This window comes from Schistocerca nitens, chromosome 9 (genome assembly GCF_023898315.1).
Source record: "Schistocerca nitens isolate TAMUIC-IGC-003100 chromosome 9, iqSchNite1.1, whole genome shotgun sequence".
Lineage (NCBI taxonomy): Eukaryota > Metazoa > Arthropoda > Insecta > Orthoptera > Acrididae > Schistocerca > Schistocerca nitens.
Genome location: NC_064622.1, coordinates 261,159,376 through 261,173,376, shown reverse-complemented (window position 1 = coordinate 261,173,376; position 14,001 = coordinate 261,159,376). Strand labels below are relative to the sequence as shown.

Below are 14,001 nucleotides of genomic sequence, written 5' to 3'. Positions count from 1 at the left end.
TTTATATCGATCAACTTCAAGGAACTTCCTTTTTGAACTAAAATGCCCTCTGAACATGACTCTGAGTTCTTTGCCTCAAAACCACATGATTTCTACAGTTGTGGGATTGAAAAGTGGCCCCAGCACTGGCAGTCTGTTGTAAATAGTGAAGGAGAGTATATAGTTGATGACATAAACCCTGTTATGTGTATCTCTTGTGTTTATTAAACTTTTGGAAAACTCTACGAACTTGGGTGCCAACACAATAATTTGTTATTATTTCATGTTGTTTAACTGACAGTCTTTGATACTGACACCATTCTAGTAGAATTGTGTTTAGGAGTCTGTAATGTACAAAAACCTGCTAAATTTGAGATAAAGCATTTTTGTCTTATTATTTATATTAATTTTTCTTGTTCAGAATCACAATTTCTAAGTTTATTATAATGAACAAAAAATATTATCTCCACTACAATTGTCTTTCTGCTATCGTCTTATGTTCAGTGGCTTCCTCATCAGAACTGTCATCATTCCCATGTGAATGCTTTATTTCAGCATCAGAATTTGTACTGGATAGGCCATAATGTTTGGCTGTTGTCACATTTTTCAGTGTCCAGAAGAAGTCACCTGTAATTTACAGGCCATGTGCTCACAAAATTAGATGCAGAACAGTAGCTATATTATTGAAAGTATAAGTAGAAAAACCAAGTACAAATTTTACTTACATGGAGTATTTTTTATGCCAAATTTGACACATTCACTTTCAAACTTCTTACAGAGGCGAGGTGCACTATAGGTGTTCAACAATGGGGAAAAATAACTTATCAGTACAGTATCCAAACCATTAATGAAGGAATAACTGTTTGCACAGACCCAATAATAGATCTAAATACATGAAAATTAAACGTAGTCTGTTGTTTATATGTCAATGTACCCACTGAAGAGTTAAATGTATTTCTTCCTTGCTTCTTTCCCATCTCCAGTTGCTGTAGCTTATCCTTTATCATATTGTCTTTGCACATGCTGTTCTTTTTCTGTTAATTACAGAACGAAAGTGTCAATGATTTGTGCCAGCTGCGTATTGAGGCTTCTTGGAAGTGATCAGGTCATAGTAGGTTACATCATGGATGTCTCTTATGCCGCCCATGTATTTTATGTAATTTTTCATTCATAGATTTTGTGTTATTTGGGGATTTTTTATGGACATGGAACTAATTTCAGTGCCAAAGACCCACTCTGAATGGCTCTAAATATTTGCTGTTTCTGTAGGTGTGACAAGTTTGGTGGGGTCTCGAAATGACAATTCCTTTGGAGGCACTTCAACTACAGGATCCACTCCCGCAGGGCGATGCTGCTACGTGTGCGGCCAGCCCACATTTGCTCCATTACCTGTCTGCTCAACAGGTGTCATAGCCTCATCCACGCCCCTTGTACCCCAGGTAAGCTCTCTTTGTTTAGAACAACTTATAAGTGTAAACATAGAATTATATTATTTAAGAACTTTTAAAATTAAAAGGTATGGTTGAAGTTCGTGGCCTGACACAGAGATCAGAATTATATTATTAAAGTTTCCTGTTTTTACTAACTTTGTAGTCATCACACAATTATTCTTAAGTTGGTGAAGGTACATTAGTCTGCTCCTTCATTTAAAACGGTTAAGAAATGGACAACTTAATCTAGTTGTGCCCCTGAAGGATGTCCCTTAACTGCAACCACATGTGGGCGCAATGTAGTATTCAGCAGTGAGCACTGATATGAAATGGCTGACACCATAGCAAATCAGAATAAAAAGGATGGTACAGTTTACTTGATGAATAACTAATAAAGCTTTGTCTGTGAAGGGTGCCACTTTTTCTGAAAGCTAACCTAAAACAGATCTTCAGATAATTCGAAAAAGAATCCACCGATTTTGTAGGCCATGGCTAAGTTGAGTCTGCCGCTTAACACCAGAAATGAAATGTGAAGGCAGTCAATAGAAGCAGTAGTTGCTTTACATGGTAAAGACCAGAAGTGTAATGGTCAGTGTCTTCTGGCATTTAAAAGAAATTCTTCTTGTTGATTACTTCGTACACACAATGTGTGTTCAAAAAAATAATGAGATTATTTGCTTTTTGGAAAGAATTTGGTGTATTCTTCTCTCAGTGTTGTCCTCTTTAAAATAATTCCCATTAGCCATTATTCACTTCTCACAGCTTTCTCCAGTCCCCAATTAAGTATTGGTGATAGCTCTTAGCTCTCACTGTGATGTGTTTTTACTCTTGCCCGTGCTTGTCAAACGATGGCCCATTATTTGATGATGATGATGATGATGATGATGATGATGATGATGATGATGATGATGATGATGTACTGGAGCATTCAGGGTGACTTATCATCTTAAACATCCTTCTTTGAAATGTGTACACCACTCATAAACCCTTGCTTTTCTCATAGCAGATTCACCAAAAGCAATGCGTAACATTTCTAAATCTTTGCTGCACCTAATTCCATCATTATTGCAAAATTTAGTAAAATTTTGTGATTGATTTTTATACAAACTACATATGTAATCTCTTTGGCAGCTGACAACTGGCTAAATACGTGATACAACTGACACTGTACAAATACTTTTCAGATGTGTTTACCAACAACACAGTGATGAGAAATTGTATGAATCAAGCTATCACTATATGTGAAATTACAAAATTCATGAATGATACTTTTTCAACACACCTTGTATAGGTAACTGGTAAGTATAATAGGGGAAGGGGACTAGACTGTAAAAGAAAAAAAAAGTGATGAATTTCCAACACATGTTCTCTTTTTGGCAAGGGTGCTTTAATATTGGCAAAACTCAGATATTTTATGTATGAAGTGCGCAAACATATTACCTATACATTTAACATGGTAACCTCTTAACTTCAAACTACTCCTACATCTAAAGACTTTCATAACTGAAAAACATTTTGAGTATGGAAAAGAGATTGTGCTAGCCTCAGATACAGTATAACCCCACTTTCATTTGCCCAGAATTAAAGTTTTCCTGTCATCTATGACATTTTTTATCACTGCTATGAAATTTGCTATGATCACAATGTTAATTCGCACCCAATTTTGTATTTATAATTTCCTGTGATTTATGATTTATTAATCAGTGTCCGTGGAGTGGGAACTGGCATAAAATGATGCTGGCATGGCATTTGCTTCAAGTAGTGTTCACAAAAATTATGTGGTTAGTTTCTTGACACCAGGGTGCTCTGCTCTACAGGTGAATCGGTAAAAGTCAGAACCACTTGTTATCTCCTCTTGCTGCCAGGCTCTAGTTCAGATTTCAGTTATAAATAGCCATCTTCAGTGCATTTGAGTGAGTTATAATCCAACAAACTCTCAGCAGTACATGTTGTGTACTGCCTGTACGCCAGTGAAGTTTTAGTGTGTCATGTACTGCTGGGAGTTTGTTGTATTATAATTCTCTCAAATGCACTGTAGATGGCTGTACGTAGCTGCAATCTGGACATGCAAGAATAATAATAAAAACCAATGATATTGCGACAGTTAGCTGCATTCCAATCCTTCTTTAAGTTGTACTCATTGTGGCAGCTGATGGGAGTAACTAGGTTCATTTGAATAAAGGTATCATGACCAATCACAACTGTTTTCAGGATTTCTCTACTGCACATGTGCAGCTTTGTGATTGAATGCATATTTCCCATGTTTTGTTGTTTGACCACTTGTGCTAGTTGACACCGTGGTGCTTGTTGTGTTGGTCAGATGTCTGGTTTAAATGATGAAACACTGCACCAGTTACATTTTTTTTACGTTAGTAATTTTTTTTTTTTTTTTCCAACTGAGGCGCAGCACCTTTTAACCTCAAAAAGATGACAACAGTGTAGAGATGCGGAACAACACATGTACAAACATCACATAAAATACTTATGTAAATATTTGTATTTGATAATCAGAATAAATTCTCTAAATGCATCAAGCAAAGTGTGAAAAAATACATAAGTGATGTAAAGTATAATTATTTAAATAATGAATGACCCATTGCTATTTTTTTATCTGGTTTCCCAAAACACCGACAATGAATGAAATTAAGTCAAACGTTTCTACTTCCCAGATAATTACTGGTTCCAGTTACGTCAGTGGCAAAACATAGTACAAAATTGAGACAAAAGTTATTGGATAATAAACATGTCCCCAACTAGTATTTTGATGCCTATTATTATATATAAAAAACAATTAACTATGGAAATGCAAGGGAGGATCTTGTACGGCAGTTTCACTGTTTAAAAGTCACTGTTTAAAAATTTATTTCCCACATTTTACATTTTCCCACATTTGACACCATTTCTTTAAAGTCCCTTGTAAAGTGTAAAGGTGAGGTTTTACTATATACTCTTTGCAGACTCTCACAAGCTCACTCCAAGGATGTGATCTATTCATTGGAGAAACATTGTAGTAAGTGCATTGATATTAAATGAAAATGGTCTTTGAATGAATTGTCACCTTAGCCTGTAGACTTCCAGTTTCTCAATATTTAAAATTTAAATGGTCCCAGTTCGTCTTGCAAAAAAATTTCTTGTTCTTAACAATGAAGCTTTGCCTTCTGTAGTTCTTTTTTATCTATCAAATCTGAAACTTTTTGTATAAACTTCAGCTATGTATCCCTTAATTTACATTGTTTACGAACGACCAGGTTAGTTGTTCAATGTGTATATGCTCAGGGAAAAACAGGAAATCTTGGAAAAACTCAAGAATTTTTTAGAATTTTGGGAATTTTTCATTGTTTTAGATTTCTGAGAAATTTTTGTAATTTTGGCCAGTAAGAATTGATACTCTAACAAAGAATTTTACTTCAGCTCACTACTGCAGAATAAAACATAAATAATACGAAAATAAAATGTTAGTTGCAAAGAAAATGCACCATTTAAAACAGCAAAACGTAGTGCACACAAAAGCGTGTGGAGAAATAGGCCGCAGACAATCCGCTTATGGGTGATTGTCTACTATACTAATTTAAGCCACAAACTTTTCCTGTTTGAGTGTTCACACTATTTAATAGGGATGTTGGTTGGCTGACTACACAGTGTCCGATGAGCTGAAGAGCTGCTGTCATTGGCTGGTAGGATAATGTGACATGGACTATGATTAGCTGACAAAAGCTTATCGTGCAGCCCAATCTTGATTTCAGTGAAACTTTTCCAGTTAATAACAGGGTTGGTACAGCAACCAGTACGCATGATATGAAGAAACAAGCAGTCTTGGTTGCAGTGTGAATATTTTATTATTATTTCCCATTGACACATTTCACCTCTATTTATGCATTTTCAGATTGGCTTGCGAAGAAACAAAAAAATTTCACAGTAGTGGCATGACCCCATTTAGTGAGATTTGATTATCAGTAAAATATTATACAACTTACTGATATTCGGCAGTATTTGGTATTTGGGATATCACACACAGAATATTCCGGTAAGTAAATGCCCCTTGTCAAATCTTTAAAAACACCATGTGGTGTCGTACAAAATGGAATGAAACAGAAGATGACTGAAGGGTATTTTTTAAATTCACCTGTTTTGTCCCTAAATTGACAACCCTTACTGGAAATAAGAATGAAGCAGCAGATTACCTTATTACGGCATGTGACATAGTCCAGTGCAAACCAAATGGTATTAGGCCTACAGTAAATCTTTAAATCATAAATATGCTGGAGATGTGCATATTCAGGTTGCACACATCTCACTGGATATGAAAACATATAAGGCCCCTAAGACTAGTGCACACAGCTCTTAGCTGATGGTGCCTGCAGGCTGTAAGCTAAGATAGTGTTCAGTTTCTAAATCTTGTCATAACAACAATCAATGACAGTTATTATATATGACTGGTGTTCTAAATATTTGCTGACATAATGCTTACATTAGTAGCCAGAATAATCAGGGCAAATGAAAATGACAAACTAATGTGTATGTGACCCCTTTGTTAAAAACTTAACTAAATCGGCGCAAGAGCAAGAGTGCCTGTATCAGTTGTATGTCACAGTTTATATTGAGCGTAAATACAAAAATCAGTAAACTTAGAAAATTAGAAATTTAAAAAGATAACATTTTGAAAAAAGTAGTAGGTGGCACAATTCAATTACAAAGCATCCAGGGCGTAGCTATTATCATTAAACATTGCTCTCGTAGTGACGTAATACACTTGGGTCTTTCCAGCCAACTGATCATTTTGGAGCCGCCTGTCTGTTTTCCTTTTGTGATACATTAAACGCATTCGCAATTGTGAATAAGGACAACCATCAGCTGTAGAATGGAATGATTACAATGAAAATTTGTGCTGGACCGGGACTCTAACCCGGATGTCCTGCTTATCGCAAGTGGCCGTCATGGCCAGTCCCGTACTTCCATATGTTACCAACCATGCGTCTACGACCCGTACTCATACATCCATTATGTATAATCCCGCACAGGTCAGATGTTGTACTTGAAAATTGCTTGCCCGGTATCAACAGATAAATATGATGTCTCGGTGCCTGTGTTATTCTCATTGTGATGCAAAGTTCCTTTTGACATGCATGCCTGCATATCCAAAGGAACAGGCACTTTTGGGTCTGGCCACGAGTCGTGCACAGATAGTCAGATGGTAGGGGACCGTTTGCGATAAGCGGGAAATCTGGATTAAAGTCCTGGTTCGGCAGAAATTTTCATTGTTGTCATTACGTTCTGCAGCTGGTGGTTGTTCTAATTCGCAATTGCAAATGCATTTCATAATGGCGCGCGCACACACACACACACACACACACACACACACACACACACACACACACACACACACAGAGGATTTAACTATTCCCACAAGGTTTTGGAGCCAGTGGCTTCTTCTTCTGGTGGAAGAGTTGAAGGGGAAGGAAAGACCCGTCTTTCCTACTCATCCCGTCCGGTAAGACTCCCCTGACCTGGGGTTCTGGGTGACTTTTCTGAACTGTACACCTTTCCCTAATAAACCTCTCCAGTCCTTCTCCTTCACCCCTTTTCCTTCCTCTTCAACTCTTCTGCCAGAAGGAGCCACTGTCTCCAAAAGCTTGTAATATTTAAACCCTTGTGCGTGCGTGCGTGTTTTTCCCCTGCTGCCGCTTGGTGAGTAGATTTTTTTTTATCTACACATTTATATTATATTATCAATAATTGATTATTTTTGTTGTTATTACACTCCATATAATGTTATTTTTAGATGATAATGAACCATTTTCAGTAGTTCAGCACCGTCAACATCCAAAGATATCAGATTAGCGGGTTTCTACTGTAATACTTATTTGTATGAAGAGAAATAGATATAAAGTGAACTCAACACACATGGAAAATGTGGTTGACAAGCTGTTAACCTCTTACCAATTTCTAAATAAGTTGGAAAGAGTATCTGCGCGAAAAAATTACTATTTCGCCACCATATGGCATAACAGTATTCTCTTCGTGCCACCCCCCTCCCTGCTGCCACTTAGTGAGTAGATTCTTTATTATATGAAGTGTGAGACACAAGGTACTCAATGGTGCCGGGCACCCAGCGACTGGCCTTAGATTGTTTATTGTGTGTTCTATACTTTCGTTAAAGTGATAAAAATGTTCAATACAGTATAAAACAACATTTTAGAGAACAAATGAAAAAACTTTATTGCATGCATCCTGTAATGTAATTTTAAGATTTTATGTTCATTTCAGAACACTACAGTTTTATACTGCAGTACAGTCACTTGAAATAAGACCTAAAGCTCTTTTTTTAATTTCTTTATTTTGTGTCCATTTTTTTTTCTTCAAAGCCTCATTATGTATAGCACACACATTCTGCAGTCTTGTGTGATTTGTTACTTTCAGCAAATCTTATAAATGTATCAATAGCGACAACTGCTTATTCTAGGTGGGTGGAGGTGTCAAACTTGTTGTGCCAGCCCCTTAATCTTTGTTGTATTTGATATCTGGTAGTCGAAGTTCTTGTTGTGGCCCTCATACACAGTATGCTATCAGTTCGTGTTACATTTCTTCGACTACAGGTTCTTCATTTGTCAGTGTCTGCCCATTCCAAAACTTTGTCTCTTGGCGAACTTCTTATTTCTGTTTGAGCAACATCAAACGGGTTCAAAACAGCATCATTTTAGACTGCAATACTGTAGTCTGTTTCTTCTTTGTAGGCATGTGGCCAGAGTTTTTGCCAAACTTCCGAAGAGTAGCAGGCTTATCTTTATTCCATACCAAAGTGGTTCCAAAAAATAGCATCTTTGATGATAATCTTTTTTAAAAACCCACCTCTGAACAATCTGAATTGATAAGCTCTTGAAGAGAAGCAGCTCTGTAAATATATTTGAATTTTGAATTACTCCCTGACCCATTGACTGAATCAGGCAAGTAATGTTTGCTGGAAATAACTGGTGAATATATTCCCTGAGAGAAATTCAGATGCTAGGGGGTGGGGTGTACAATTATCTACCCAAAGTTAACTGTGCTCTGTTCAGGCAAACCAATTTTTTTAAACTGGCTCTCAGAAAAGATATGAAATTTTGACAAAACCAGTCTTCAAAAAATTATGAAGTCTTCCTCCAGTTCATGGCAGGGTTGGTACAGCATCTAGTAATATATGAAGAAGAAACAAACACTTGGTAGTAAGGTTGTAATCAGTTTTGGTTTACCAATGATATGTTTTCTCTTTATTCAGTTGTCTTCATATAGGCTTACACAAAGAAATGGAATGATCCAATTTTGCAAAATTTGATTTGCTAGCACGAAGTTGTAGCACGACATGATGTTGTTATGAGGGTTGCCCAAAAAGTAATGCACTGCATTTTTTTTCTCAGCAGTTCAAAATGCTACCAATGCAAAATGTGTAAGTTTTATTTGAAGCCTCCTGAGTTAGTGTGCAATGTTTCCATCATTTCCGACAATAGCGTATCTCCAGGACAGTTTCAAAATGGCGTCTGTAGGTGATGTATGTTACATGCAATGTGCCGTCATTGTATTTCTCAGTGCAGCGAAAGAAGCTGTGGGGAATATTCTCAAACATTTGTGCAAAGTCTGTAGAGCATCTGCTGTCAACAGAATTACAGTCAGTCACTGGGCACAGAGGGTGAGATCATCAGAAGGTGGTTCAGCAGAGCTCCACAATTTGCAGCGGTCAGGGAGGCCATTATCAGCTGTCGCACCTGACAGCCCTGACCTAGCCCCTTCGGACTTCCACAAAATGGCATCCACAAAATGGCATCCTTTAATGGGCCAAACAAGTGGAAGACATTTTGTGGACAATGAGGTGGTGATTCACACAGTGAAGCACTGGCTCCACCACCAGTAAAAGGATTGGTACCTACAGGGCATACAAGCCCTTGTTTCACGCTGGAGGTAGGTCATAGAATGAGATGGAGATTACGTGGGAAAATAGGGTGTGTCGATAAAACACCATTCTTTCATGCATTTCTCTTTAGGTTCAATAAAGAATTGTTGAAGAAAAAGAAAAAAAATGCAGCGTATTACTTTCTGGGCAACCCATGTAGATGGTGTTAGGCACGCAGGATACCGAACGTACAATACAGCAAATAATTATCCTCATCAGATATTCAGAAACATTGCACAGTGTGCTGTAAATAAACAGAATGGAATATAGCCATAAAATAGTCACACCTGGTGACTAGCTTTATCTTTTTCTTCTTCTGGTTTAATGGTGTGTAATATATATTTTTATGACAAAGCCCAGTCACTGGTGTGACTATTTTTTGGCTATATTCCATCCTATTTATTTATAGGATATTGCACAATGTTCCTGAATATTTGATGAGTGCAATTATTTGCTAGGATGTTCTGTATGCTCGGTATTCCATGTGCCTAACACTGTCTAATAACAGCGAGTCATGTTACAATTTCTTGCTAGTAATTGGTATTTTGCAAAATGGGGTCATGGTACCACTAATGAAATGTAAGTTTTTTGTATAAACAAATCTGAAGGTGTCTGCATCAGGCGAAACATGTCAAGTGATGTCAAGCTTTCGTTGTATTGTAAGTGTAACATTTTTACATTTCACATCCACTTCGTTGTGAGAGTTGCTTGGTTGAGAAAATATTCCCAAAACAAAATGCAGCACTACTATAATTGTGATATAGAATAGCAGCTATTGTGATTGCACTTTAAAATAGCACTTCTTAAACACTGTAGACAATTTCTGCATGACAAACTGTCTGACAGGTGATTGAAAAAATTGTTGCCACTATGCAACTCAAAATTATTGACCATTTCCTAGTGCGACTGAATTCCACTAAATGCATCTGAAATATTTAGTATGTATGAAGTGATGCCAGATTATTGATTGTACTTGACTGTTGGATGCCACATTAACTTTCACTGTATTTAAAATTGCTTGATAAACGGTTCTGTTTGATATAGGGTTCTAAAACATATCAATATGTGAGCAAAACAAATGAGATCGCGGTCAATCTTATACCAGTCATGAGCTTGACAGTTGAAAACAAAATTGGTCAAGATGTCCAGTATGAGTGTAGTTGATTGTGGTCAAATCATGGTTGTGTGACACATGGTACACAATGTCTCAAGTCACGTAGGCTCATCAGTTGTCTGAGGCAACTCGTGGAGAATGTTGGTGCTGCAGAATGTGAATCGTTGTTGTTATTACTTTTCAAACATTTCCTACCCGTTTTCCCTACAGCCCAAAGTTTAGATTGACATTTCTTACTCAGCTGTACCTTTCTTACTGTTACTCTTCTATTTCATGCCTTTCTTGTGGCCAATTAAAACAAATGTATACAGTAATCCTGAAAGTTAGAGATCCAAGTAGATATGCCAGCTTGGTTGGGGGTTTTCTGTGCCCAGGGGCTGGGTGTTTTTGTCATCATCATCATCATCATCATCATCATTCGTGACAGTGGCTAGATAGGACTGTGGAAAAAAAAATTGGACTGTGAAACAATTGGCACTTTGTATGGTTGCAGATGACTGTGCAGTTTAACGCCCCACAAACCAAACACAGTCATCAAACGTATGTCAGCCAGCTCGTTAGTAGACACTTCTGGGAAAAAGTCATTTGTAGACATAAATTTCCTTAATTTTTAATTATTTCATATCAGTAATGGAAAGAAAGAAAGAAAGAAAGAAAGAAAGCAGAGTACACATGGAAAGACATAAAACTTTACATGTTCATCATGTTACTATGCTGAAGTATCTTACGGAGTTAAGAGATACATTGTCTTTGAAATCTGTGTCAGTTTCCAACGAACCAATGCTACGACACTTCGCCGAGGAATTAATTTTATAACTGTTGCTCCACTTAGAAAACTTGCTATTATTTTCATTTGAAGTATAAATTTTTGTGTTCTTATTACTATTCAGTTTCCCATACTCAAGTTCTTGTGGGTAAAGTAATCTGTTGCCAAATGTGGTCATAGTTTAAGTGTGTGCAATGCTATTGTTTACATTGGTTCATCCAGGAATGTAAAACTGGAGTTAGTGTCAATAGTTTGTTTATTTCAAGAGCACACATTAAATAAAGCACTAGCACCACAATTTAGTTGTAGCCTACAATGTATAACTGAAGATGAGGCACCGAATCTCATACTGTGTCCTGCAGAAATGATTAATAAACTAAATTATTACAGTTAGATATAAAACATCTTTATACAATTGTACAACAGCTAATGACAACCACAGCTTGTCTGATGTTAACGTGTCTGCTCTGATATTTTAATTATCTTTCTTCATCACAATTAATTGCTGCTTCATTTTTTTTAAAATCAGTTTCTCGTATTCTTGCTTTATGGAAGTAGGGTCAGCCAACATATAACCTCAAGTTCAGTATTAATTTTAAGTAGCACTGTTTTGGTATTTGTATGTCCTGTTGATCATTTCTTTTCTTGGTATTTGTATTTTCTGTTGACTATTCCGTTTCCTCCACAGGTTTTTAAATTCCTACTTACAAATCCCAATAACTTAAAAATTATTTCTGTGCTTCAGGCTGGACGGAGGCCTTCTGAACGGTTTATAAAACCTGCTGTGCCAGTCCCGACTGTGCCAACAGTAGCTGTTGGTGGTCCAGCTCCCACTCCAATTCCGTTGCAGGCACAACAAGCACAGAATCAAGCACAGCAACCTCCACGCAACTCATCACCACTGCCTATGGAGTTGGGAAAGAGTTAGTGTTGGTCCTTACAACACACTTCGAATGCTGAGGCCAATACATTATTGTCTCTCTTTTTTTCATGTTAAGAGGTTTTCCAGCCAAAAAATAGTAATCCTATTGTTGTAGCTGATTTCTCAGTTGCAGTTGGTTTTCCTATAAAGTTATTGGTGTAACGTTGTTTGGTAATAATGGGATGTGTAACATATCCGCATTCTGTGTACGAGAAGGAAATTTCTTTGAGGAATGCATTGTGGAAAGTTTTCCCAGTTTCTCATGTTAAATTTTCTTGATTTACTGCTGTTACAATATGAAATTTTTAGATATAAGGCAAAAATATGTTCCCCTCTGCTTCTTAACCATTGAGTGCAGCATTTGATGAAAAGATGTTTGAAATGTCTTTCCAGCTCTACTGTTACTTGTTGGAAACTAGCTTCTTTCTGTGTAAGGACTTGGTGATGTGTTCAGAGTTTTACATCAGGTCTCTGTTCCTAACATTACCTGGCCCACTGAGTGTAACATTTTACTAAAGTGAGAAAGTGTCAAAATGGATGTATGCGTGGGTGCATGTGTGTGCTATAATCTTGTTTTTGCTGCATATAAACTGATGCTAGCTTGAGTTGTCTTCACACTAAACCTGTAGCAAGAAGATGGCTTTGAACAGTTGTGTGCTTTACATTGTATTTGAAGCGTGTGACGCCAGATAGCAACTGAGCTGGGACTTTGGGATAACCCCCTTTTTTTTCTTTGTAAATTGGCTTTAATGCACTGATACAGTGAGAGTTGCTTGGGTTTTTTTTTAATAACAGAAAAACAGAAATTATTTGGCGATAATTCTGTTTTTGTTTTACTGGATTGTGATGCATCATTTTGACTGATAAAACTTGTGATTTGCATGTGTATTGTGTGGATGTGTGTGAAATTTATGTTACATACTAATTTAAGAATGTAGCAGAGTAAGCTTTAAAAGGCCATTGTATTTTTTTAGCCATATTCAGAAAGATCTGATGAAAGTTTATAGGGAGGGATTGTGGGCTTGTTTATTGTTGTACTGCTAAAACCTATTTCTCTTGGGGTGCTGTGTCCTTTTGCAGTAGGTGGCAAATCGAACAGGGTGTGAAATTTTATGCTAAATACTTATCGATGTTTAAGTCTCCTTCCCAAGAAGCGATGTTTTTTTTCACATTCCAAAATGTAAAGAACTTGAACTATGTGTTGTCAAATGTTGTTCCTTTTAAAGGGAACAGTTGTAATATGATTGGATCTTTATTTTGATGTTAATTGTCATTTATAAAAACTGTGAAAAGAATTATGTATGTGTGAATATATAACCTGTACTTGCACATTTATTTTTCTAAACTTTGTTTCTCCTCTTCAGGTGTTTGACACATGTATGAATTTTTGGCAATTATTGCTGTATACTACTGGATATAATCCCTAGTCATAATTTTTTGAGATTATTGAATTCCAGTTGGAGTCATATCTGCAAAACATTGAATTATTTGGTAACCAGTACTTTATTTGCATTTGTTTACAATTGTAATTGCTTTAGCCCTCAACTGAAAATGTTAACCCACATATTGCTGTTGGTAAAATATGTTTATAGAAACTCTTCATCAATAAAAAGAATTGCTTTGGATTATATATTGGCATAGATTTTTTTTACTACTGTTTACTACACACATTCTCTTCTTTCTCCTAATCACCAAGATGTACAAGGAACGAAGATTCATCATCAAATCTTGTGCAGTCCATGATTTGTCATTGTTTGAAAGTATTTTAACAAACATTTATAGGGATCATTCTAAAAAAGGAACATGAATCAGTGGAATTGTCTTGTCTTGTAAATAGTAAAGGACATTTAATTTATTTAAAAATTGCAA

At 36.5% G+C, this 14,001-nt stretch overlaps 1 protein-coding gene across 3 annotated transcripts in view; it reads left to right on the top strand.

Moving 5' to 3' along the window:
• The window catches only part of LOC126203290 (coiled-coil domain-containing protein 6), a 68,223-nt gene extending 54,501 nt beyond the window's left edge, over positions 1-13,722 (top strand). For all 3 annotated transcript variants that reach the window (XM_049937549.1, XM_049937548.1, XM_049937547.1), the window contains exons 8-9: positions 1,249-1,418; positions 11,956-13,722. In XM_049937549.1, the coding sequence (XP_049793506.1) occupies positions 1,249-1,418; positions 11,956-12,138 (353 nt within the window). In that variant the 3' untranslated portion in view covers positions 12,139-13,722. The remainder of the gene's footprint in view (positions 1-1,248; positions 1,419-11,955) is intronic.
• The last annotated feature ends 279 nt before the right edge of the window (positions 13,723-14,001 follow it).